Source organism: Panthera leo, chromosome B2 (assembly GCF_018350215.1).
Source record: "Panthera leo isolate Ple1 chromosome B2, P.leo_Ple1_pat1.1, whole genome shotgun sequence".
In the NCBI taxonomy this organism is placed as follows: domain Eukaryota; kingdom Metazoa; phylum Chordata; class Mammalia; order Carnivora; family Felidae; genus Panthera; species Panthera leo.
The window spans coordinates 142,228,666-142,255,541 of record NC_056683.1 but is presented as its reverse complement, the minus strand read 5'-3'; the positions used below and the strand labels follow the sequence as shown (position 1 = coordinate 142,255,541).

General features: G+C 47.7%; 1 protein-coding gene across 1 annotated transcript in view; it reads left to right on the top strand.

Moving 5' to 3' along the window:
• The first annotated feature begins 13,973 nt into the window (after positions 1-13,973).
• EZR (ezrin) overlaps positions 13,974-26,876 on the top strand; it is a 50,959-nt gene continuing 38,056 nt past the window's right edge. The window contains exons 1-2 of the mRNA XM_042940206.1: positions 13,974-14,122; positions 15,009-15,096. Coding sequence (XP_042796140.1) covers positions 15,085-15,096 — 12 coding nt within the window. The 5' untranslated portion in view covers positions 13,974-14,122; positions 15,009-15,084. The remainder of the gene's footprint in view (positions 14,123-15,008; positions 15,097-26,876) is intronic.

Genomic DNA, 26,876 nt, shown 5'->3' with positions numbered 1-26,876 from the left:
TCCAGTTATCTATGCACATCGTATCCTTGCCCTCACTGGCTAGACTGAAGGATGTAAATTTAATCATGAAACTTCCCACGTTTGCAGCGTGTGTCGGTGTTGTGCAGCGCATATGTTGTCTGGTGCGATGATGTCCGACTCTTTTTTTTTTTTTAATTTTTTAATATTTTACTTATTTCTGAGAGAGAGAGCTCGCACAAGCGGGGGAGGGGCAGAGAGAGAGGGAGACAGAAGATCAGAAGCAGGCTCCATGCTGACAGCTCAGTGAGCCCAATGTGGGGTTTGAGCTCAGGGACCGTGAGATCATGACCTGAGTGGAAGTTGGATGCTTAACCGACTGAACCACCTAGGCACCACCTTTTTTTTTTTTTTTAATTTATTTATTTATTTTTGAGAGGTGGGGAGGGGCAGGGAGAGGGAGAGAAAGAATCCCAAGCAGGCTCAGCAGTGTCAGCACAGAGCCCAACGCAGGGCTCGATGTCATGAACCCTGAGATCATGACCTGAGCCGAAATCAAGAGTCGGACCCTCAACCAACTGAGCTGCCCAGGCACCCCTAATGATGTCTGACTCTTAAATGTGTGGTTCCTGGATGAAACTCCATCATTATCTTCTTTCCTGAAAATGTGCTTCCCACTTTGGTACATCTCCTTGAAACAATTTTTCAAGAAATTTCAAGGAGTTGGTGATTAGTCTACAGTGGAAATATTTGTCTAGTATGGAGTCTAGGGAGGCCAGACGCCAGGTCAGCATTTTTCCTGAGGAAAAGGAACCCCCTTGAAACAGAAGCATACAATCTTGGGTGTTCATGAAATAGAGAAAGAATGAGGGATGCCAAGTTTCATCCTATGGCAGATGGATGTTGAGCCTCAGACATATTTTCTTCTTTCTAAGAGTAATTAATGGATTTTTCACTTCTGGTTGTGAAAATGAAAATAAAAACAAAGCAAAGCTGTGATGGTCCTCTGCAAATTTGGATACGCTCTGGAAATGTCCTTTCAAGGGTTGGCAACCTCAGGACATAAACAGCTGGCATTTGAATCATGTTCTTATTTGATAGGGCAGATTTTACCAGCCCCACCTGATACAAGAGAAGACTGCAATCATGGAGGTCACCCCAGCTACTCCAATGTAGAGTTTTCTTTCAGCCCCAAGTCTCTGATTCCATCTCCTGTGCTATGCCCACTACCCACCCTCATCCTGTAGAAGAATCTGATTCTTCACAGAAATCATGGAGGGTCCCAGAGCAGGAGGTCAAGCTCTGGTTGCTTGCTTTTCATTCCAGCCTGAATGTCTCTTTCAGGACGATGCTGGGCCCCTCTGGTCCCTGTCTTCCAGGCCCCCATTCCCCAGAACATGTGCGCACGTGCGCACACACACACACACACGCACACACACGCACACCAGCTAGAGAACAAAAAACAGGGTGTAGGGTCCTGCCTGCTCCACCTTCACATTCTCACAGAGCCAGCCAGGATTCCCCACTGTGAGGACGGGAGCCAGAATCTCCTGCCATCCAAGCAGGGACAGGCAGTGGCCACCATGTCACCTCAGCAATTCCCACGATGCCAGGGGTCGGCCTAGAGTCTCCAGGGCTTGCTGGCCACTGCCTCTCCCTCCCTCTGGAGAAGCTCATCAGTTCAGGTATTCTGCAGGCCTGCCAATTTAGTAAATATTTATTAGAGACAGTGACTCACATTTATTTATTGAGTCTCTACCCTGTTCAACACACAGCAGTACTACCTACTAATTAAAATTTGCCGGGCGCTCACTGAGCACATGAACGGACATTAATATCACAATAGCTCTAGGTGTTGTGGTTATTTTACAGACGAGAAAAGACAAATGGCTTAAGGATCTTGCTCAGGTTTTACAAGAGGGTGAGTGACAAACCCAGGGCTGTTTCTCTCCACAACTACCCGGCTGTAGGCAAGGAGCTGAGGATATAGAAGATGGCGGCCTAGATACCATTGTCATACCAGGCGTGATGGGTTGAATTGCATCCTCCAAAAAGACATGTTGAAGTCCTGCTCCCCCATACCTCAGAATATGAGCTTATTTGGAAGTGGGGTAATTACGGATTAATTAGTTACAGTAAGATGAGGTCAGATTGAAGCAGGGTGAACCCTTAATCCAATATGACTGGGTTCTTATAGGAAGAAAAGAGACACGGAAAGAAGGGGGCCATGTGATGACTAGGCAGAGACTGGATAATGTGGCCACAAGCCAAGGAATGCCCAGGGCTACTGAAAGCCAGAAGAATGGGGAAATCACTGGGAGGTGGTTTCTGAGGGAGCACGGCCCTGCTGACATCATGATTTCAGCCTCCTGGCCTCCAGAACCGTGGGACAATAAATTTCTGTTGTTTTAAGCCACGAAGCATGTGATGCTCTGTTATGGCAGCCCCAGGAAGCTAATAAACCAGGTTAAATGAAGAGTGTTTTAATAGGGGTATGCAGCAAGTAATATAAGACTGAGTCTGTTGGGGCACCTGGGTGGCTCAGTCGGTTAAACATCCGACTCTTGATTTTGGCTCAGGTCACGATCTCACAGTTCATGGGATTGAGCCCAGCATCAGGCTCTGAGCTGACAGCACAGAGCCTGCTTGGGATTCTCTCTCCCTCTCTCTCTGCCCCTCCCCTGCTTGTGCACTCTCTCTCTCTCTCAAAATAAATAAACATTAAAAAAAAAAAAAGACTTAGTCTGTTATGTAAGAAAACAGAGTGGGAAGGCCTGAAAAGAGAAAAAAAGCATGCTCGTTTGCACTTAGTCTTTTTTTTTTAATGATTTAAATATTTTTCTAATATTTATTTTTGAGAGAGAGTGAGCACAGGGGAGGCACAGAGAGAGAGAGAGAGAGAGAGAGGGAGACATAGAATCGAAAAGCAGGCTCTGTGCTGACAGCAGAGAGCCTGATGTGGGGCTCATGCTCACAAGATCATGACCTGAGCTGAAGTTGGCTGCTTAACCAACTGAGCCACCCCAGCACCCTGTACTTGCTCCTGAAGGGTAAGTAGGCTTCAGGAAGTGAATAGATGGGGCAGAGCGCTGAGCACCACAGCCAGGCCACGGAAAGGCACAAGCCCAGGCACAGAGGAGGCGGCCTCTGACCCGCCTGGAAGGGGAGAAGGCCTGTGTCAGTGCAGTAAGGGGGTGGGGAGTGGTTGTCAGGCTGTTGTCCCCAGCCTTGTCTGGCACCCCTTCCTCAATGAGGGGTCCAAGTTGTCTCCTCTGGGCCCAGGACCCATCTTGCCCTGAAGCAGCTTTACTCTGCGGGACACAACACCAAGCTAGCCAAGGTCTGCCCCCTTTCCTGCTTGTTTTTATGACACCTTCAGGTTCCCCAGTCTCCTTGTGCTGCTCAGTCTAGTAACCAGGTTACTCCATTCATTTGCAGGTCCCCTCCCTGGGAATCGAGTCCTTCCTCTGTTGCCTGGGCCCTGGACCTTCCCGGAGCCTGGTGACTCCTTCCAGGACCTTCTACCCATGATCACGCCCACTGAGCTGCCTGGTTGTGCCCTCTGCCCAGCTGGGCCAGCCTGTCTGGCCCCACAGATGGCCTGGTTCCAAGTCCCAGTTCCTCGCAGCCACTCCAGCAGACCCTGCCTTGAGCTAGAGCCCTGAAGGTTTGCGAGCAGGAGTGTGACATGATCCAAACCATAGCTCCAGCTGCCGTGTCAATGTTGCGCTGAAAAATGGATCATGTGGAAGCCGTATCTGGCAGGAACAGGGTGCTTAATGAGTATTTGTTGGCTCACCTAACAGATTAAAAGGCAACAACATGAAGATTGTTGTGATTGTCCAGGGCAGAGGTACTGAGCACCTCAATGTGGCCTTGTTTCATTTCATTTTATTTTATTTTTGTAAAAGTTTATTTATTTACTTTTGAAAGAGAGAGAAAGAGAGGGAGGGAGAGAGTGGGGTAGGGGTAGAGAGAGAGAGAGAAAGAGAGAGAGAATCCCAAGCAGGCTCCATGCTGCCAGTACAGAGCCTGACTCGGGGCTCAAACCCACGAACTGTGAGATTGTGACCTGAGCTGAAATCAAGAGATGCTTAACCGACTGAGTCCCTCAGGCACCCTGGCTTTGTCCCATTTTAGAGACAGATGACAGCAGGACAAGGGACTAGGGGCCTTGGGCTCTATGATGTAGAGGGGAGAGTGAGGGCTTTGCTGTTCAATCGTCTGGCTCCAGTCCTGGCTCTGCTGCCATGGGGAAGTGACTTCGCCCCTGGGCCTCAGTTTCCTCTCATGGCACATGTCATGTGAACACCCACCTGTCAGAAGGACTGGAAGAGTGAGTGTGGAGCTTGTGACTGTTGACGTATGTGGTGGTCTCTGCCGTGGGAAACGGGTCAAGGGGTGGTAGACCCTCACCCCAGCCTCTAATTGCTTGGAAGAAGAATCCAAAGAATAAGGCATCACCGAGGTTCTTAAGGGTCTGGGGCACCTGGAGAAGGGGGTTACCTGGCAGGCACGCAGACTCAGAAAATAAAACTAAGGCGGTTGAGAAAACATAGACCAATTACACACATGACTGGATCTGGGTGCAACAAGAGAATAAGAAGTAGAAGCCCAGGGGTGCCTGGGTGGCTCAGTCGGTTAGGCGTCTGACTTTGGCTCAGGTCATGATCTAGCGGTTTGTGGGTTTGAGCCCCGCGTCGGGCTCTGTGCTGACAGCTCAGAGCCTGGAGCCTGCTTTGGATTCTGTGTCTCCCTCTCTCTCTCTGCCCCTCCCCTGCTCATGCTCTGTCTCTCTCTCTCTCTGTGTCTCAAAGTTAAATAAGCATTAAAAAAAAAAAAAAAAAAAAGTAGAAGCCCAAAGCCAGCCGGACTGCCCTGACGCACATCGTGGTGCCAAGTCCCAGAGTGTTCGGTCCACACAGACCCTTGGGGCTGGCAGACGGCTGGTGTGGACCGAGTGGCTCTAGCTGGGGGAGAGAAGGGCTGGATGCCAGGCTGAGAAAATAGATGCGGGAGTCAGGCCAGAAAAGAAGAGGTGGATATGAGTGGAATTGTCCAGATCCGTCCAGAGGGTGTGGATGGGCAGAAGATAAGGAGCTGAGAATGAGACAGATATTTACACCCAGTCTGACTGCCAAGCGGGTGCTGAGCCCCTCCAGGGGCGATGTGGCCCGCAGCCTGCCTGGCACAGCCGTGGAGTGGAGCCGTGGACTCCCAGAGCACCTGGCTGTGGACAGGGCCAGGCTGCTCTGCCAGTTATCCTCTCAACTGGCAAGCCGGGCACAGTCCTGGCCACATGCCCAGGTCCCTTCTCAGCAAAGGGGCCCCGACACAGCGTGCTGCATTCACTTTTTCAGAGGTTTGTGCTCCAAAGCTTCGTAACAATTATAATTGAGTAGAAATGAAATACCACTCTGAGTTCTACAACCAAAATTTTAAATTTGTAAACAGAGAGAGAGAGAGAGAGAGAGAGAGAGAGAGCAAGCAAGTAGGGGAGGGGCAGAGAGAGAGGGAGACACAGAATCTGAAGCAGGCTCTGGGCTCTGAGCTGTCAGCACAGAGCCCGACGCGGGCCTCGAACTCATGACCTGCGAGATCCCGAGCTGAGCCTAAGTCGGACGCTCAGCTGACTGAGCCACCCAGGTGCCCCATTGAAGTCTTTAATGAGGAAAGGTTTCGTTGTCTCAGGAGGCATTGGGAGAGTCCAAGCAGGAAGTTTCTGGCAGTCTGATGGCACTGGAGGGACGGCCATTGCTTTCCGCTTGTGTGGAGCAGCCTGGGGGAGAGACTAGGGGTGCCTTTATAGTGTGAAGCCACCTAATACAGAACGCTCCTCTTTCCCACCCTGGTTTCAAAACAGTGGAGAAACACCGGAAAGCTCTCCTGTGCTAAAGCAGCTGATGGGAATGTGGCCTACATCTGCGGGCAGGTGGACATCCTAGAACCACAGAATTAGAGGGGTATGCCGCCCTCCCAGAGGTGGCCCTGCACCACGTGGGCCTCCCAGCTGGGGCCCGAAGGGGCAGAGCCCCCCTCTTGGCCGGTGAGCTGGCCCCAAGAGAGACAGAGACAGGCTTCACATGACCAGGTTCTCCTTCCAAATGAAAGCCTTCTCCATCGAGGGGACAGGGGAGGCCAGACGCATTACCCTCGTGGAGCTCCCTCAGAGGGAAGGAAAGAGTCTGTCTTCCACACGGAAGTGAGGTAGGTGTTCCTTAGTTATGGGATCTTCTCAGTTGCAAGTTCCAGAAGGCACGGCCAGGCTTTGGGATAAAGGAAAGAGGACGGATAACACCAGAATTCTGAACTTTGGGAGAGTCACAAAACTCAGTTTGTCAGCGTCTCTACCCATTTGATCACTACCGGCTGGCTAGCACCCGGCCCAAAGTCATGAAACCCGGGACGGAAACCCCAGCAAACTCGGCTCTAAGACTTAACATAGCTTTGGGATCCAGGGTAGGCTGCTTTGCTTTCTTTCGTAAACAATTTCAAAATAAAGGCAAGTCTCGGGAGACGCATGCCTAACATCCCAGGTGTGTGGTAGGTGGGTCCAGGAGGAGAAGCACGTTCTAGGAGGGCTGGACATCTTGAGAAAAAGAGGGCTGCCTGGAACAGCGGCTCTGCACCGAGTACCCACATGGCGTGCTAGGTCGTCTCTGTGGCCTCCCCGGGGGAGGTTTTGTGGTGACAGAGATCAACCAGCGGAGGAGCTGGCCAATGACAAGGTTGTGAGCCATTGCTAGTCTAGGTGCAAAATGGGCTGTTCTGGCAAGGAGATGTGCAGAAACCCAGAAGCTCCTCTAGCTTGGTGGGTGCATATGCAGGGCAAGGGGCCGGGCAGACAGCTCGGACGGCACCATAGCAGCCATCGCGGGGAGGACCTGCCAGGGAGGACCGGCACACAAATGAGGAGATCCCTTCCCTGAACATCCCTCAAGTCTAAGCCCTTGAGTTATCAGCCGTGCCAGACAATCCCCAAAACAGAAAGTATGACCAGAAGAAGTATGTGCAGAACGGAAAGACTGGATAGCAAGGCCTGGGGACCACCTGTTTTCTACCACATCCTGACGTGTGGAGAACAGCCTCTCCCGGCTGCTGCCCACAGGGCAAGAGCATGTCTGCAATGACAGCACTCTGGAGCCGGGGGGCATGGGGGGGGAATACTACATGCACGGCATTGAACCCATGTGCACCACAGATAATCAAGCCGGTCTGTAGGGCACAAGGCAGTGGATGTACACACCCAGTCTACAGACATATTTTGTTTGGCTTGCAGCGTGTTTTGGAAAAAAAAAATTTAACTCACTGCCAAATGTAAGAATTGGGAAATTTCGTGTCAAAATCAGGATTTCAAGCTTTTCTTGAAAGGGTAGACATGTGGCAGGATAGGCTCACATTCTAGCCTGGCAATAGCCATCAGCAGAAACCGAGGGGTGGCTGGTCCTCTAGACGGTCCTGCTTCTCCAGTGACCACCATTCCTTCAGTCTGGCTGCTTCCCCCCTGTAGCATTCTCGTCTATAGTGGGGTCTGCGGTGGTGTGCCAACAATCCCAGATAACGGCGGGTTGGCACCCGCTCCAGATCTTACAGTTGTCTTTGGATGTCCAGCCATCCACGCATTCCTGAATCCAATTGGTGTGTGTGGGGGGGGGTCCGTTGAGGACCAAGTCCCAGGAGGTGGCTTGGAATTGCAGACTGGCCAAGTGACAATGCCAATTTCATGGGAATTCACAGGAAGTCTGCTAAACCCCCAACAGCCAAAGGCCAAGTTTTATTAAGTGTGATCTTTAGGGGTTTCATCTGTCTTGCTCCCCCCTGTAACCCACTGCATGACGAGAAGCAGGAACTCAATAAACATTTGCTGAATGACGTACATGGTCCATGTTTCATCCTAAAAGCATTGCTCAAGATGTTATAAAGATGAGTTCATTCCGTAGATATTCAGTAAGATCCAGCCAGGTCAGGTAACCTTCATCACCTGCTACAGAAATTTGTCTGCCCTGTTACCAACCAGGTTTTGCTGTTGTTGTTTGTTTGTTGTTGTTGTTTATTTTAAGTGCCAAATCTTCAGTGTATGTTCAAATCTCTAGGATCCACACATTTCAATGCTTAGTGAGATAATATAGTCACTACAAATGCGCAGGGCTCTGTGTTTGATTCAGCCCAATAAATATTAACTGAGCTCCCTTTATCTGCAGGGTTCTGTTCTAGGTACATGAGCTACTAAGAGAGCAGACTCTGGCTTTCCCTTCAAGGAGCTCATGGTCTGAGTAGACAGCAATCCAAACAAATGCTAAAGCTACCTCTGTCATGCCGGACATTTCCAGCTCATTAACCGCTTTATTAACTTAGCTTTTGTGAAACCAAAAAAAAAAAAAAAAGAAAGAAAGAAAGAAAAAGAAAGAAAGAAAGAGTCATGATAAAAATGTTTATGGTTGATTATATTCTGCAACCAAGCACCTGATTAATAATAAGTAATTTATTCGGGACCTAGTCAGCTTTCACATTAAGTGTATTTTTTTTTCCATGTAAAGCATTAAACCAGGAATGGAAGAGACACATCAACTTTAGAACAGGGGCTTCTCCAGGGGAGGGCTAGGTGGGCTTCAGTGCTTTCTTTTTTTCATGAAATGTGAAGATAATGTGATAAAATATTACCATTTGTTAAATTTGGATAGCAGGTACATAGTTGTATATTGAATTATTTTTTGAAGATGAAAACATCTTGGGGCGCCTGGGTGGCTCCGTTGGTTGAGTGTCCGACTTTGGCTCAGGTCATGATCTCATGGTGAGTTCCAGCCCTGCATCGGGCTCTGTGCTGACAGCTCAGAGCCCGGAGCCTGCTTCGTATTCTGTGTCTCCCTCTCTCTCTGCCCCTCCCCCGCTCATGCTCTGTCTGTCTCTCTCTCTCTCTCTCTCTCTCTGGCAAAAATAAATAAACATTAAAAAAATTTAAAAAAAAAGAAAACATTTTATAATTTTTACAAATTATAAAACAACATGCTTCCTGATAATACAGAGGAGACACAAATCCGTTTCCTGGGAAAACTATCGTTAGGAACAGCATGGGTTCCACTTTGTGCCCTTGGGGCCCCTGAAGGATGTGGCCCTGTCTGTCTCTGGCCTATGTGACCCTAGTCGGCTATATTTGGGTTATTGTCTGTTCTTTGTAATATTTCTGCCTCTTTGCCATCAGGCAAAGGCGTCAGGCGTTGCGTCTTACTGCTGTCAGGGTGTCTGCTCATACCTTGCCGCCTCCTTTCTAATCTGCTGTGTCCTGGGAAAAGAGCTCATCAAACTTGTTAGAACCCCAACTAAAACTGGAATGAAGGGAAACACAGAAAGAGTCTTAATAGATGAATTGTTTAAACAGTTTTCCCCCACCATCATCTGCTTTTCAAGGGTGTTTGGGGATCTAAGGAAGTCAAGCGTTTTCCAGGGCACAGCAGTAAGGCGTGTTGGAGAGAAAACTAACCTGACTCCTGTGACTTCGATACTAACTAGCAGTGTTCATTCATTTGTTTATTCAACAAATACACATTGAACGCCAACTAGGCGCCAGGCACTGTTCTAGCTGCTGAGGGCAGAGCAGCGAACAGACAGACAGGAGGAGCTTCAATTCTTGTAGGGGAGGCAGAAAACAGCCGCAAACAAGCAAGACACAGCAGAGAGCGTGAGGTGCTCTGAACACAGCACATGAGGTGAAGGAGCAGGGAGCGACCTGGGAGGTGGCACTTCTTGTGGAAAGGTTGGGAAGTGCTCTCGCAGAAGGCAGTATTCGGATAAAGGCCAAGTTGGCAGAGATGGGGGAAGGGCATTCTAGGCAGAGGGAGTGTCACATGTGAGGTCCCTGAGGCAGGAATAGGTTTGCTACATTCACGGAACAGAAACTCTGGACAGCTGGGCACAGTTAGCACAGCACCAAGGAGACCAACAGCAGGTGCAGGTGGAGAAGCAGGCAGGCAGGGATCCTGAGGGGCCGAGGAAGGGGTGTGAATGTCATGCTAAAACCCACTGGCTGGGGAGATACCAACGGGGCACATTCTGCGAAGCCGCTGGTAGGTCTGCTGGATCGGAGGCAAGACAGATGAAGGATGAAGTGGGGTCAGGGGATGGAGAGGAACTCAGGCTGGCTTCTAGGTTTGGGACCAAGCAACAGGGCTTGGATGCGCCTGCTGTTTGCCAAGAAGGGGAAGGTTGGGAGACGGGAGACACCGAGTAGAGAGTTGTTCCTGGTGGGGGAGGTCGGGGCTGGGAATGCTATGTTAGCCTTGGGACTGGATAACATGGCCTAGGAAGTAGCTGCACACAGGTAAGGGCCCAGAAATGAGCTCTGGGCTAAGCCTGTGGTAGGAGGTTGGGGAGAGGGCCCTGGAGACGGGAGAGCGGAAAAAACAAACCCTAAGAACAGAATGCTCCCGGGGACTGTTATGTGTGGGGAAGGCTGCTCAGGAGAGGGGTAAGATGAGGCAGAGAAGTTTGGCCCCTGGATTTAGCAAGACGAAAGTCACTGGCTATCTTGACAAGAGAAGTTTGGGTGCAGAAGTTAGGGCAATTAACTTAATTTCTGTAGGGCTATTTCCTCTTTGAAGTGTGGGTAATGGAATAAATGACATCTGAGGTCCTGTCCACTACCTCATTGTACAATTTGTAAGCTGGATTAAAAAAAAAAAAAACTCATAAAATGATCAGAGATAAGAAAAATGAGAAAAGATGCTATACTAAAATTTTAGGGCATTTATTAGTTAAAAAGTTGTGTGGTCATTAATACGCTTCTACATAAAACCCAGTAAGGCTATTTATGCAATGTTTTAAATAAGCTAAGGAAACTTTAAAATAGAACACGGAGTGGCCAGAATTCTTAGCAGACCCGAAGTATAGAAGCTGTTCGATCAAAACTACCAAGAGACTCCTTCTAGCTTATTGGCTGAGAAGTCCCTTAAACATGATCTCTAGACACAAGGCAGTGGCCACCTGTCGGGCTGCCTGAGTTCTTACCCCTCCTTTGCTCTTTCACCCACCGTCCTGAATTTTCACACAAGGTTATTGAGTCCTGAGAAATAACCCCAATTCTTGTTTGGCCAAGGGCACCCTACAGTCTTTCCTATTGCCTGTTGCCTATTCTTTTGAAGTGAGAGAGACTAGAGACTGTCATACTATTTGTGAACTTTGGTCGAGATAATTCAGCACCAGTGCGGAGACAGGCTCGGAGGTGATCTCGGAGGAAACCTGCCCTCGAGGGATGTGCCTGCTCTTGTCCTTGCTGTTGTGTCTAAAGCCACCTTGAGCTGCCCTGACTTTAGTATAAACTTGCCTGAAGAACTCCAAGCGATTTACCAACGGCCTTTCACCAGGTTCAGGGGGAGACATAGGATTTCCCTCATCTAGCTAAAAAACGGAAGCCCTGAAATGAGGAGAGAGTCAGCCGTTCAAGGTGATGGGCAGGTTCAACGAGAGCAAGGAATGGAATCCAAGACTCTCAGCTCCCAGTCTCCTCACTTCTTTCCGTGACATGGGGTACCAAATGTGAACAAAATCATGATTTACAAATACAGGGGGATAACTTTACAAAAGAAGCATGAAGGGAGGGGTAAGTAGTATTTGTCAGGATCCTAACACATCCTAAGTCAGCTGTTCTCAAATTCTGGTATACATCAGACTCACCTGTGAGCTTGTTAAAGCCATAGATCCCAGGGTTCACCTGAGGCTTACTGACCTGTCATTCCTAGAGGGGCTCTTTGGATGATTCTAATAATGCACACTGAAGTTTTAGTACCACCGTCCTAAGCAATTCTCATAGATGCCTTGGAATTCAGTCTTCTGTGTGTCCTGGGGCCACAGGAGGGAGAGTGGGAAGGGGTTTAGGTCCGAATGTCAGATGAAAATAAATTTCTCCTGGTAAATCCTCTGAAAGCACTCATAAGATACAGCACAAATGTTTTTTGTGGGGGCGGAAAACCCTGTACATGTTAGTATAATGCTTACAGTTAAGATGTGAATACGTATGCAAACCATGCCTCTATGCTATTTTAACTCACACAGGAAATTATGCCTACAAGTCAAAACTAAATGCTCCACTCTATGACTCAGTGACCCAAGAACACCATGGAATATGTATTATTATCTCCATTCTGCACATGAAGAGCTGGGAGCTCGTCACTTTAAAAGACTCGCCCCAAATGACCGGGACCAGAATTCAGACTTAGCTCTATTTGCTTCTGATCTTTTCTTTTCATTAAACTTTTTGAGATTATCTGTAGATTCACATGATGTAAGAATGTGATCTTTTCATTTGGACCACGTTGCCACAGGCCAGTTCATTTTTAAGCATTTCCCTGAAGGGCAAAGTTCGGAAATGCTCCAGAAGGTCTTAGGGCCACTGCTATTTCAAACATCCAATTTAAAAGACGATAAACTGGGTAAGATTAAAAAAAAAAAAAAAAAAAGATTAGAGGCCTATCCTATGAGAAGAGTTGGGGACCAAACATGGCTAATGAGACTCCAGACGGTGATAATGAGCTAGAGATAGCGTGCTAGGAGTGACCAGTTCCATCCAAACTATTATCACTGGAGGGTATTTAAATCTCTTTTCATAGTTCCTACCACCTTTACATCTCATTTTAATATAAAAGAAAGTCTCTCTTCAGGAACACACTTGTCAGAATACAGGACAAAATCTCAGAAAAGGCCTCTGGCCACACCTGTGCCCCTGCAACGCTGTGGGCCTGCAGCTTTGGGGGGGTTACCCCGTGAGCCATCTGTCCCTGTGACAGGTTAGGCCTTACGGGGAGGTTGGCACTGTGCGAGGCACTTTGCATGCATTATCTCATTTAACCCCTACCTGTCCTTGCAGGAGGTGCTAGTCGCATCCCCGGTCGACAGACGGGGAAACTGGGCCTTAGAGTATGGTGCTTTGCCCAAAGTCACCGGTTACTGTCTGTGCCAGGATAGATTTGAGCACTGTTTTAGGCATCCTCCACATATCACCTCTAATCCTCATAACGACCCCATGAAATAGGTGCCATAACTGTGCCATTTTACAAATGTGAAAGCACAAACTAGCTCAATAACTCGCTCAACTCACGTAGGGAGTTAGTGGTGAGCCCAGCAAAGGAATTCAGGAGAGGCTCTGCTCTCAAGCATTGAGCCAGCATCACAATCACCTGGAGGGCCGGGAGACACAGATTGCTGGGCCCTAGTCCTAGTTTGTGCTTCCGGGGGGCGGTACCTGTGACTTTCCATTTCTGCAAGTTCAGAGGTGAGGTCGACGCTGCTGGCCTGGGAAGCACGCTTAGAAAACCACTGCCTTAGAGTTAGCTGTCTTGATCACTGAGTGACAAATCCTACTGGCCACCAAAGTCCATGTGTGTGTGTTTTTAAAATGTCCTCTGGAGAACCATCTGCAAAAAAAAAAATATTTAAAACAATCCCTAGAATTCCTGCCTATGGAGATTTTACCGTAGCTCTGAGTTAGTCAAGTCAAATTAGACCACAATGTGCCTGCCCTTTAACCGGAGCGTTCAGCCGTGGAGCGTCTTCTATGCTTGTGTCCTCAGCCGAATCCGAAGGCAGGAGCTCCGACCACGTGCACGAGAACGGCGGCCCGCGGGTCTCTGAACCCGGCCTCGTCCTGGTGCAAGAACTACAAAATGACCTGACCACAGGGGCTGCCCCACTCTAAAACGGCCCAGGCTCCCCTGGGGCCGCCGGCTCCTTTGGGTTTACGTTTTTCCCCCCCTCTGTCCGCTGTGGAGCGAACGATCTCACACCCCTACATCTGCCATTAGGACTCGAACCCTAAATCCGGCAAAGTCCTCCGCAAGGCAAGGGGACAGGCAGCGAGAAGGGAAGGGTCTTTACGACACAGGCGGCGGGGGACGCGCCCACCGGGTCCCCGCGCCCCTCGGGAGGCGCCCGGCGGGGTGGGCGTGGCGTGGTTGGGGGGCTCCGGGCGGCGTGGGCGGGAGGCGCCCCGGGGCGCGGGCAGCGGCCGCAGCCATCTTGCGCGCCGGGTGCGCCTCGCAGGTCCGGCGGGCGGGGCAGTTAGGGGCGCGGCCCCGGGACCCCGCCCCGCCGAGGACTCTCGGGAGCGCGGGCCGCGGGCTCACTTCGCCGACACACCGACAGCCGGGAGCGCAGCGGTCTCCTGCAGGCGCCGCGGGTGAGCCGGGAGCGCAGCCGAGGCCGGGGGGCGGAGGGCCGGGGCCGGGGGGTCCGCGCCCCACGGAGGGGGATCGTGGCCCGGACTCGCCGGCAGGTGTGGCGGGGCCCGCCCGGCGGAGGGGGCGGGGGACTTGCGCGGGAGCCCGGAGCCGGTGGTGCCCGGGAGGAGCCGGCGTGGTCCCCGGGCCGGTGGGGTCCCTCGTCCGGCCCTTGGCGCACGGTTCTCTCTTTCGGCCCAAGTAAGAGGCAGGTGAAGCCGAACCTTCCGGCGTGGCCGCCCCTGGTGCTCCAGACCTTCCTCTTTCGACTCTGTCCCCGGGGGTGCCCCACCCAAAGTGCCCGCGGAGCCCGGGCTGCGCGGACGCGCGTCCTGTCCGCGCCCCTCCCGCCTCGCTCGGCCCGTGGCCCTCTGGCCGCTCCGGGGCGGGGACCATTTTTTAAAAAGTGTTTCTCAAAGGCTTGACGGTTGCGGTTTCAGCCCTGGGGCAAACGGTTGCTTCACAAAGTGAAACTTGCTGTCGGCTGCGTTCCCGCCTGGCTTCCTGGAAGTCCGAGAACTACCCCGGTGTACCCCCCCACCCCCACCCCCACCCCCACCCCGCCCCGCTTCCGCGTCCCCGAGCGGGACCCCGCGCCCCCTCCCCGCCGCGCACGTCCCCCGCCGGGGTCCCCCGCGCCCCCCTCCCCCGCGCGGCCCGCCCCCCCTCCCCGCAGGGCCCGCCCGGCCCGCCGTAATTGCAGGTTGGGCGGTGACTCACGCCGGCGCCCGCCCGGCCGGTTCTTAAGCAGCAGCGCGCGGGGCGGGCGCCGAGTGTCGGGCGCGGCGGCGGGAGGAGGCGGCGGCGGGCGGCTGCGCGCTCTGAAGGGCTCTCCTCTGCCTGCAGGTCGGGAGCGCGGTCTCAGCTGCTGCGGCAGAGTCGAGTTTCCAGGGGCTTGAGGAGAACCCGCCAGGAACCGAAGATGCCGAAACCAGTAAGTGACCCAGCGTCGGGGCGGGTCGGACGCTGCGGGCGTTCTCGCCGGGCGGCGCTGCCTGGGCGAGGTGCTGGGGCTCTTCTTTGTGCCACCGGGGTTCTCGTGCAAACGGCGAGACGGCCGGAGTGGGGAATTGTCTCCCCTCTTCGGGATTCCTTGGTCCTTTTGTGTGGAACTCTTGGGAAGTCCACTGTGCTGCCTCTCTTTCTACCGCCTTTTTGTTTTGTGAACGCCCCCCTGCCCGCCCGGGTACTTTATGCTCTTTTGTAAAAGAAAGTTTGGTCTGCTTAAAAAAAAGAAAAAAGTGTATTCTAATGCAACTTGGGAGTTTTTTTTTTAAAAAGAAAAGTCGGGTGGCTTCCGAAGGCACATCAACTCCGAGTCCCTTTAAGCACCGGAACCCAATTCACCCCAAGTCTGCCTTTGGTGCTTTAAAGGGCGTCCAGCTTCGAAGACCCCGTCTTTCTGGCGGGCAGCTTCCTGCCAGGCCTGTGAAGTTGTGCTCTCTTAACCTGGGAATTTGCTGCTGGCAGCAGGATTCCTATCTCTGAAAGCGGTTTAGTAATGAACTTGAATTGCAGGTGGAGGAAGGTTCGTTCCCCTGTGCTCCTGGTCGTGCGCTCCTGGGCTACATCATGAACGTCAGCTGATTCTGGTGCCCGCACCTCTGTCCCCTGAATCTGATTAGGCCGCTATCAGGGTTAGATTGCTGGCCAGGCCTGGGGTGAATCACTTTCACTGAAGTTGTGGCAGCAAACAAGGCAGGTGCTTTGTGACCGGAGTTTCTTGGAAAGTTGTATAGATTTACCTGCTTTAACACAGGTGAACGGTGACCAGATGCTGCAGAGAGGCTTTAACTTTTTTTTTTTTTAATGGTTTTAAATCATGATGAAGAAAATTTCTGGATTCATGAAAAATTGCAGTAAAAGATACATGTGGGATTTTTCTAGTTTTCCAAACAATTTGGTTCTGTAGTCGATGTTTATGTGCTTTTCCTACCATGAAGTCGTAGATTCTTAATAAAAGGAGCTCTTTCTTAATAAAGTCTGTACTGTTAGGTTAAATAAATTACTATGTTAATATGCTATCAGAGTCAGAAGTCAATATAGTTTTGCCTGAATTACATGATTAAAATCATTCATGATGTAGAAATTTTTTTTCCTGCACAAATTTATTTTTTCTATTTAAAAAAATTTAGAGAGCACAAGTGGTGGGATGGGTGGGGGGTGGGGGAGAGAGAATCTCAAGCAGGCTCCAGGCTCAGTGCAGAGCTGAAGCAGGTTCCATCCCACGATCTGGGATCATGGCCTGAGCCAAAATCAAGTCAGGCTCAACCGAGTGACCCACTCAGGGGCCCCACAAAATTCTTTTCATTTCCACTTGCACATAACATCCAGGCCTTACAATGCCTGTGATATAAAAAGTGACCTAAAAACACAACCTTACTCGGGGCACAGCCCCCATGCAGCCTTTTGAGCTGTGGTCAAGATATTACTGTAGGTATGGTTTTCTTTATTTCACTAAAAGAAAAGATGCAGAGTTCAGCTTTGAAGATCTCACTCTGAAAAACGTCAGTAAACCAGTTTCCTGTTACTGCTTTTCTTTCTCATTTCTCAAAGTGAACCGTAATTTCTTTTGTTCTGTTTTTTTGTTGTTGTTGCAGTAAAATAATACATAATATGCAATTTGCTGTCTTAACCATTTTTTTCAGTGGCATTAAGTACATTCATCCATCTGTAGAACTTTTACATCTTTCGAAACTGAAACACTGTACCCATTAAACACTAACTCCCCATCCCCTCCTCCAGCCCCTGGCACCCACCCTTCACTTCCTTTTTCTATGACTTCGACTGCTCTGGGTCTCTAAGTGGAATCACACAGTATGTGTCTACTTGAGACTGGCTCATTTTAGTTTAATGACCTCAGGGTTCATCCATGTGGTAGTATGTATTAGAATTTCCTTCCTTTTTAAGGCTCTTTGTATTTCTTATGGCAGGCATATTTTAATTGTATGTGTAAATATAGAAACATCTGAGTAGTTGGGGTTTGAGGCTTCTTCCTGATCCTTTGAATTTAGTATTTTTGATTGATATCTAAACTGAGTAGACAACTTTATAAAAACAGTGTAAATGAAATATGTATTTGCTGCTTTCCCTCTTAATACTGCTTCTCGAATTACTACTTGCTAGAAAGATTGAGTGTTCTCTCTGGCAAGCATCTGTCCTGCAAGCTGCGTGTGCAAAGTGTGGGTGGGTGAGGCAGCTTGTCTTCAGGGAGCTTATAGTCTGGGACCTGAGCCCAGACACATGCAAATGCTAAAATAGAAGCTGGGTCACTCTGAGTGCCACCAAAGAGGGAAAGAGGCTTAAGTCAAGTGCAGCACAATTAAGAGGAAAATCATCCGATGGGGAAATGGGTGGACTTCATTGAGAACCCTTCAGCTGAGTCTTGCTCAAGGCCTGTGGGTAGGATTTGATCGGCCTGGGCACTCAGAAGGAGAGCTGTTGTCTGGTTTTACTTTTCCCACAACTGCTTTGGGGCTCTACTCATGTGTGACTTGTAGACAGACTTCCAGGGAGAATGATCTGAGGCCTAGAAGGCACTACGTACGCCCTCTGCTCAGCTGATATGTTTGGCCTTGTGGGTCCTTCTTAATTTGGAGAGAGCCGCGGTGGGGGGGGGGGGGGCGGGTTGTGCCCAGGGAGCGGTCTCAGGAAGCAGTCTTTGTGCCTGTGGTTCAGCCACGGGTGACCTGTGGTATCCTTCCTCCTTACTTCTTACTACCATAGTTGCTCTCTTCATCATGATAGGAAGGAGGCATAGGGCGGTAGGAAGGAAAACCACAGCAGTCAAGCTTAGGAATGAAAAAGGTGTTGCATTTAAGGCTAAGCTCTCAGAATCTGTTTTCTGAGTTTAGCCGTGAGCTGTCTTAAGTGGTACTGGCAGATGCCGTAGATGTTCCTTTCTAAAGTTTTGATCTGGAAGTTTCTGATATAAAAGCAAATATTCTCTTCAGTAGGAAAACTGTGAAAACAGGTTCAAGATTCCGCCTTTTGCCAAAATTTGAAGATAATTTCTCAAATTGCCTTGTCTCTCTGGGAGTATATTTTTTTCCCCTTGGGTAGATACCCAGTATGGAATAAGTCCTTGTTTCTTAGCTTGTTTCTGCAGGTTCATTGTCTATAAAATGGGACTGCCAGCGTCCTTAATTCATATTGTTGTGCGAGACAATTAATGTCCACTAAATATTTCAACAGGCACGGGATTTACTGAATATACACTGATAACATTTTCCATCCCCTCCATCAATTGAGAAGCACACATGGGATATGTTTTGTGTATCCCTCCATCTTCAAAATGGGCAGATGGTGAATTAGCTAAGATTTTCCCATGTGGTGGTGGGAAGTGCTGGCTAGGATTAGTCATTTGTCATCATCACACTGTCTGTAAGGCACAATGAGTCTATTTGTACATTCATCCATTAGTTCAGTCATTTATGCGTTACTATGGTAGATGTTGAGGTTACCAAGATGAGCAGGCACAGAAATAGTCCTTGTCATCATGGATTTACAGTCTGTTGAGGGGAACAGACAACAATCCTAGAATAACTTGATTGTGTACCATGGCATGCATGTGGTGGTGGTGGTTGGGGGGGAGAGTTAATCGGGCAGGACAGGAAGGCACTCCCAAGAGGCAATGACTATTCTGAGCAATGTAAAGAATGCAGGGCCATTCACTAGGTGAAAGAGGGAGGCAAGGAGTGTACCAGGCAGAGGGAACCCACTTGTGCAAAGGTCCTGTGGTAGAAAGGGGGGGGGGGGGTAGGATGAGTTCAGGGTTCCAAATATGGACGAGTATAGCTAGGGAGAAAAACAGGCCAGCTGTGCCTAGCCTAGTAGGTCTTAAGAGGGCATTTTTTCAGGGCTTAACTCAGGGGGAAGCACTTATGGGTGTTGATTGGAAGGAAGTGACCTGATCAGATTGGCTTCTGAAAGGTCACTGCACCTGCAACATGAGAATCAGTAGGAGGTGAGAGGTGGAGACTGTAGACTGTTGGAACAGCCCAGGTGAGGGGTGGTAATAGGATCGACCAAGGCAGTGTGATGCAAGTGGAGAGAGGTGGGTGTTAGGGAGCTCCTTGGGAGGTATATGTGATAGGACTTAGTGATGGATTGGATGTGCAGGGGCAGAGGGCGGGTAGAAGGCCGACTTCTGGCTCCTGGCTTGCATAACTGGACGGATGGTAGTGCCATTCACTGAGATAAGGAACCTGGAAAAGGACTGGGTGTGGGAGGGAGGGTTGAGTTTGGTTTGTACTTGCTAATAAATTCGTGACTGTAAATGATGAAAGGAGTCCCTTTGACTTCTCATTATTATAACCGCTACCTCCTGAAATACAATATAGATGTCAGTGTTTTTCTTAAGCTACAGTTTTTTAAGTCCACATAAAGTAAAAGTAATCCACCGGCTTCTAATTTTTCTTCTGAGTGCGTGTACACATTACACATAAAGTTAAAGGTGAGGATTAATTTAGTGCCGTGTTCTCCGACTTTAGTATAGGTAATTATCTGGAGATCTGAAGATTCTGGAGTCTCTCACAGTTCTACTGAATCCCCATCTCTAGGGCCAGGTAGGATGTGCTTTCTAGTAAGCTCTCCAGATGGTTCTGAAGTGCCCCCAGATTTTGGGAATTGCTGATTTCATAAGAAAGGGACAGTTTTTACATAGTTCTCCCTTTGGAACCCCACCAGTGCGGTGAGGCCCTCTTGATACTGGTGGTTGTGTGTGAGCAGAGACCAGAGCCTGTGGTGTGTTTGGGGGGGGGGGGGGCAGCAAAATCCAGTGTGATTCCAGAGCACCCATTCAGGCAGATGTTCTTGTAGGGAACATCTGTGTAGGAGTGGATACACAATCACCTTCTTAAAGTTCCAGCTTAAATGCCTTGGGTGCCATCATTGGTATTTGGAATGCGGCTGGGGTGGGGATAAAGGAGATAGCTGGATGGTTATCAAACTCCAGAAAGACTAGCTAAGATGTCCAATTGAATCTCTCTGATTTGAACTTCTCTCTGTGGGGGTTTGGTTGTGGAGCTTAATTTGGCCGCGACTGGTGCGCTGTCTCAAATTTTGGCTGTCTTTGTTTTTAAAGGGGAAGAAAAGCCAGCCGTTTTCCATTAAATGGCAGGGAAGAAAGAGATCCCATTCTTAGGTTCCTCTTTGCTCTTCAGGCCTTCCACACTGGCCTCACTTAGTTACTGGTTTTTTGGTTTTTTTTTTTAATGTTTTATTTATTTTTGAGAGAGAGACAGGTAGTGCAAGCAGGCGAGGGTCAGAGAGCGAGGGAGACACAGAATCTGAAGCAGGCATTAGGCTCCAGGCTGCGAGCTGTCAGCACAGAGTCCGATGGTGCGGCTCAAACTCACGAACCCTGAGATCACCACCTGCGCCGAAGTTGGATGCTCAACCGACTAAGCCACCCAGGTGCCCCTCCTTAGTTACTATTCTAAGTAGTAATGTGATTTCTAACAAAAATTTCATAAACTTACAAATGCTTACAGGTTGGGTAAGGAAAACATTACTATTCTTACTGAATTACCATAATTTCTTTATTTTACTTAAACTTCTGTTTAAGTGTCTTTGATAATTTGAAGATTCTTAGGATGATTCAATATATGCCTGCTTTCTTAAAGTATTTAGATGTTTTACCTGCAGTCTTAAGCAATAAAATTCAGTCTGCTTTCAGAATCACTGAATGCATATTTTATGCATTATATTTTATTTCATTTCAGTAGTAACTGCATTTGGGATTCCCCAGCTACTCCAATTAGTTTTTAGTTTAAGCACTAAATGTTTGGTTGCCACTGCTAATTACATGTGAGTATTTATTGAAGAGACCAGAAGGTTGCATTATTTTCCTTCTAAGAGACTTACCATCTGTGCCTGTGGACATAAGGAAGATCTTATTCTAGATGTCTTTTTAAAGTTTACTTATTTTGAGAGAGAGAGAGGGAGCACAAGTGGGGAGGGGCAGAGAGCAGGAGAGAGCGAGAATCCTAAGCAGCTCAGAGCCCTATGCAGGGTTTGAACTCAACAAACCTCTAGATCATGACCTAAGCTGAAGTCAGAGGCTCAGCCGACTGAACCACCCAGGCGCCCATAGACTTCTATAAATGTTTTTTTGTTGTTTTGTCTTTGGTTTTTTTGTTTTTTAAAATTTTTAACCTTTATTTATTTTTTTGAGACAGAGACAGAGCATGAATGGGGAAGGGTTAGAGAGAGGGAGACACAGAATCCGAAACAGGCTCCAGGCTCTGAGCTGTCGGCACAGAGCCCGACGCAGGGCTTGAACTCACAGACTATGAGATCATGACCTGAGCCGAAGTCGGACACTCAACCGACTGAGCCACCCAGGCGCCCCTGTTGTTTTGATTTTTAAAACAACTATGCTATAATGTGAGTTGGGGCGTTATGGCTAAAAATGCTTAATATAGCTATTATACATATTTTTTCCAAGTAAAAATGCACAGCCATATAAAGAAGAGTTTCATAATTAATTTGGTATTTTACTTGTACTTTGGCAAGCTTCTAGGAACCTCAATTTTGTCCTCTGTAAAATGGAAGTGAAGTTTTTACATGAAAAGAATGTTACATAAACAGACAAAGCTTCTATGAAATCCAAATAATTTTATCTCCAGGTGCTGTTTCTTGTGTACATTTTTTCCTGGAAACGAGCTTTACAAACTTTTCGGTGTAACAGGGAGCTAAAACTAAGGGTTTTAGTTTCCAAGTTGCTATTAACCAGGTAAAGTCTGTCACTAGGCCTTCTAAGAAAAACAACGATATGAAGTGTTTGGGTTGTGTAGTAAAAGGGAACATTCTTTCTCATCCTCTTGTAGTTGTGCAAATTCCCTGGGAGGTCATATGGGCTCCTTCCTTACCCCATTGAAGGCCTGTTGTATGCCATTACATTCTGAGTGCCAGAACTATGAAAAGAAATAAGCTAGATTGTTGCCTTTAAGGGATTCTCAGTCTAATAGGGGAGTCCAATATGTAAGCAAAGAATTCTAGTGCAGCGTAGTATGATGATAGAGACACCTACAGAAGAGCAAGTGTGCCCTGGAGGGCTAGGGAAAGCCTCTCAGCTGGTGAGATGCTGGGGGTGGGTGTTGACGGATGCCTAGGAGCTCACCAGTACACAGGAGCAGAAGGGAATTTAAGGCAGCAGCACTGGGCAGTTCTATTTTCCTTCGGTTGTGAGTCACTTTTCATTCTCTAAGCTGTTTTTAATACCGACAGGTAAATGGTAATACGGTTCAAAGAACGGGGAAGGCTGCATTAACATAGTAATTACCTTTTTAATCTAATGTATTTGAGAAAACCTTAAAAGCAGAATGAAAATTTCCTGACCCTGACCCAACTTTTATTGTCAGCAGAAAGGAACAAATACCACCGAGGATCAAACTATAATAGCCAAGCATAGTAGATTTTGCTTACCTTTTTGTTAACTATGAAGACACTTTCCACGTCCTATTTTTTTTTCTATTTTTGCCTGAAAGCCAGTTTTAAGCTTTCTATATCAAAATCATCGTGTCAGATATTGTCACAAATAATTGCTTTTACTTTAGGTGGAATAGTAGGCCAAGGCCAAATCTGGCTGTGACGGTTTTGGTAGGGGATACCAGCTAGGAATGGTTTTTACATTTTTATTTTTTTTTATTTTTTTTTATTTTTATTTATTTATTTTTTTTAAGTTTATTTATTTTTGAGACAGAGAGAGACAGAGCATGAACGGGAGAGGGTCAGAGAGAGAGGGAGACACAGAATCGGAAGCAGGCTCCAGGCTCTGAGCCGTCAGCCCAGAGCCCGACGCGGGGCTCGAACTCACAGACCGTGAGATCGCGACCTGAGCTGAAGTCGGACGCTCAACCGACTGAGCCACCCAGGCGCCCCGGTTTTTACATTTTTAAAGGGTTGTTTAAAACAAAAGAACAGCAATCTGCACCAGATACCAAAATGGCCCGCAAAGCGTAAAATACTTATCTGACCCTTCACGGAGAGATTTCACCAACCCCTGCTTTCGGATAAAAAGAATTACTGTTAAATATGTTATCCTTGTATATATTTTATGACTAAGCTAATGTTTTGAAGCAGACCCACACCAATTATTCCAGTTTTTAAAAATTTCTTCTCAGAGAGCAAATAATCTGCTTTCTTAGCCAGTATTAGGTGTATCACAGGCTCTGTGCCTGGACAGGTATTGGGAAAGCTGTCATCACCTAGAAGCAGGCATGGTTGGTGTTGAGGTGATACTTTAAACAAGGCTGGTCCCCCAGCAGGTCTTTTGTTCTGTGGAGAAAGTGCTAGTATCTTGTGTCACACTTGCTAAGCCATTGTATAATGACAGATTTCTGGCGTACACTAAAAGAACACAATTTGTATCTGATATTTGAGTCGAAAGCAGAATATTATATAAATGAGTTTTTTTTTTTATCACTGACAGTTTGAAATTAACTTTTGAAATTACTATCGCCTATGTGAATTTCTGGCTATAGAAGGTTTTATAATTCAATCCCTAATTTAGACCACTCTAAAATAGAACCTTCTCACTGTCCACCCTTTAGCCCACTTTATTTTACTTAATAGAACTTAGTTCTATCTATAACAATGTTAGATACTTGGGGTGGGGGGTGTTTTTTATTTTTTGTGTTTTTTCTTTCCTGGCCATGAAGCAAGATGCAAAGTGGCTGGAAAAAAAAAAAAAAAAGGCATTGTTACCTGCTTCAAGAACAAACTTTAAATTCCTACTTTATTGGCTGACCGACTAGATAAACATGCCTGCCTCTGACAGGGTGTTCTGCGGTGAGCTTGTCAACCTCCCTGTGCCCTGCCCCCTCACCTGTGAGACACTATCCAGGGACCTACCTCCCAGGTTCTGATGAGGCAGGACAGGAGAGCCTAGCACCGGAAGCTTCTGGCCCCGTGCCTGGCACCTGGGCACCGTCTCTTCTCACCATAGAGAACGGAGTAAATGGCAGAGGAACTCTACTTTACTAAATTCTAATCTGATTAAAAGCTTTTGTAACTCATGATGGGCATTCTTTTTCTGACTTAGCCTAATAATGCAATATATTTTCCTTTTGCTACAATGAACATCACCCCCCTCCCCCCTTCTGTAACCTCCACTTGTTCATTAACAAGTAGAGCACCTACTATGTGCCAGGTTCTTAGCTTCTAGGGATACACTGATGAACAAAAAGGGGAAAATCCCTGCTTCCAGGGGCGCCTGGGTGGCTCGGTCATTGAAGCCTCTGACTTTGGCTCAGGTCATGATCTCATGGTTGCCTGGATTCAGGCCCCACGTTGGGATCTGTGCTGTCAGCAGAGCCCGATTTGGATCCTCTGCCCCTTCTTTGCCCCACCCCCTCTCGTGCGGGCTCTTAAAAATATTAAGAAAAACCCTGCTTCCAAACCTCTAACATAAAGTCAGGGAGTGATAGCAGCACTGCTGTTTGTTGGTTTTCATCCAGGCTTTGCTGAGAGCCAGAGGTGCTTTTCTTCTCTCACTGACTCTTTGTTGGGTGACCAGTTAAAACGACTGGGCAGAGTGTGGTTTGTTTTTGTCTGTTTTGTTGTTGTTTGGTAAATCACTCTTGCATTGGGCAGTGAGCCAAGATACTTGTCTAAGAACTTGTTTTCAAGTAGGTTTGATGATAAGCATGTCATCATTTGCCATGCCCTTGTAGATTCTTCCATCATTTCTCAGGCATTGAGGTTCAGGGAAAATTAATTCTTTTTGAATAATATTTGGACTTTTGCACCATTACTGCATCCATAGGTTTCTTGTAAAATATGTCTTAGAGGGAGAGCCAGCCATGGTTATTAAAGAGAAAATTGAACCACGGATCGCTTGGTAAAAGCTTAGAACATAAATATTATTTTGGAACCACCTCTTTATGAAAATACGTTATGTATATTAGTGTAGTGTTCTTGTTAAGGTGTTTCATTGCCTTGGTTAAATAATTACGGATGTTGCTTCTTCTTGTTCAAGTATCTGCTTACATAAGTGGGACTTAGATGGGGAGATAGGGTGGGGAAAACTGGATGTTTGTTAAGAAACTGGCCAAACAGGGCAGCTTGGAAATACAGTATGATGACAAGGCTGCAGAGTGCATGACACAATTCGAGGAATTCAACTGTAAAAAGTTTTTGAGACAATGGATAATTGAATATTAACTGAATTTTAAATATTAAGGAATAGTTTTGAATTATGTTGGAAGTGATAGTGGTCTGGTGGGTAACACATATACACACATGTATGTACTCAGAGTCCTTTAGAGCTACATACTGAAGCTTTTACGATTGAAATGATCCTGTGGCAGCCTAAAAAATGCCAGCAAAAAAAAAAAAATTTATCTTAAACTGGAAGAATATTTGAATCGAGAATGTTAGAAAGTTAATGGCATCCAGCTGGGTGACGGTACATGAGGGGAGGGGGGAGTCCTTGTACTGTTCTATTTTTGTGAATGTTTCAGATTTTCCAAAGTAAAGTTTGTTTTTTAAAAGCACATAGGGGTGAAAGGGAAAGATGCTGTCACTTTTACAAACCCGCCAAACGCTGGAGTGGTTGGAGGGCAAGCAGGAAGGGACGTCTCTGCCCTGGGATCTGGAGTCCCAGGCGGGTCCTGCTGAGCGTCTCTCCACAGACCCCCAAGTGGATGCGGTTTCTTGGGAGACCTTGGGTGTTCTGATCAGATGAGTGACTGACCTAACCCCATCTGGACCCTCTCACCTCCCACATACATATTTTATTCAAGGGGGACCTCCAGTCCACATTGCAGTTGATTTGAAAACACACAGAAGTGTTTGTTCCCAGCTAGTTCCACTTACTCTGTATTCCCACAATCTTGGGGGTGGGGTGGGGGTGGGTTGTGCTGTGTTCTGAGCCCTGGCTGGAAATAGGTCATTGTCTCAATGGCAGCATTTGCGCAGCTGAAAATTGGAAGTGAGCGTAAAGCGTGGGGCATTCCGGGGCAGGGTTTTGGAGCACTGGGACCATGGGTAGGGGTAGGGGCGGGACGAAGCAGCACAGACCTCCCCCGCCCCCTTCCCCTCCACTAGTTATGTGCATAGGTGTAATCCATCCTGGACCTGACAGACCAGATTGTGACCAAGTATAAATTGAAGGCTTTTGTTTTTGTTTTTCCCCGACACTTAGTGTAATTTCAGAAACGCTGGGCCGTTTAAAGTAAGTTTGGTTGAAATGTGCTTATGCAGGCAAATTTTGTAAGGTTTCTGATTTCATATGGAGTTTTAAAAAAGCTAATGGGGTCTTGCTCTCTGTTTTTGAAGATGTCAAAAGTAAGGGCTTCTTGGTCAAGTTCAAATGTATTTTGCCTAAGCTTCTTACAAGGGAAATGTTCTGTACCCCAAAATATTACGGCATATGTGGTTTTAACACTTTTTATTTTTGAAATACTCTTTACACCCAGCATGGGGCTTGAACTCACAAACTCAAGATCAAGAGTTGCATGCTTAACCAGCTGAGCCATCCAGACACCCCTACTGCACATGGGATCTTTAAGCAGGGGCAAAGATTTGTCAAAGAAATGGCACAAGATTTAAGTACAATTTATCTTTTATGTCCTTGCCTAAAACAACAGGTTAGTGAAAAGAATTCTGCTTGGATACTTCTATTTTTTCATAGGCTTCCCCCCCACATCACCCCCCCTCCCCAGTAGGTTAGATAGGAGAAACCCTTCAGAGACTTGTAACTTTACA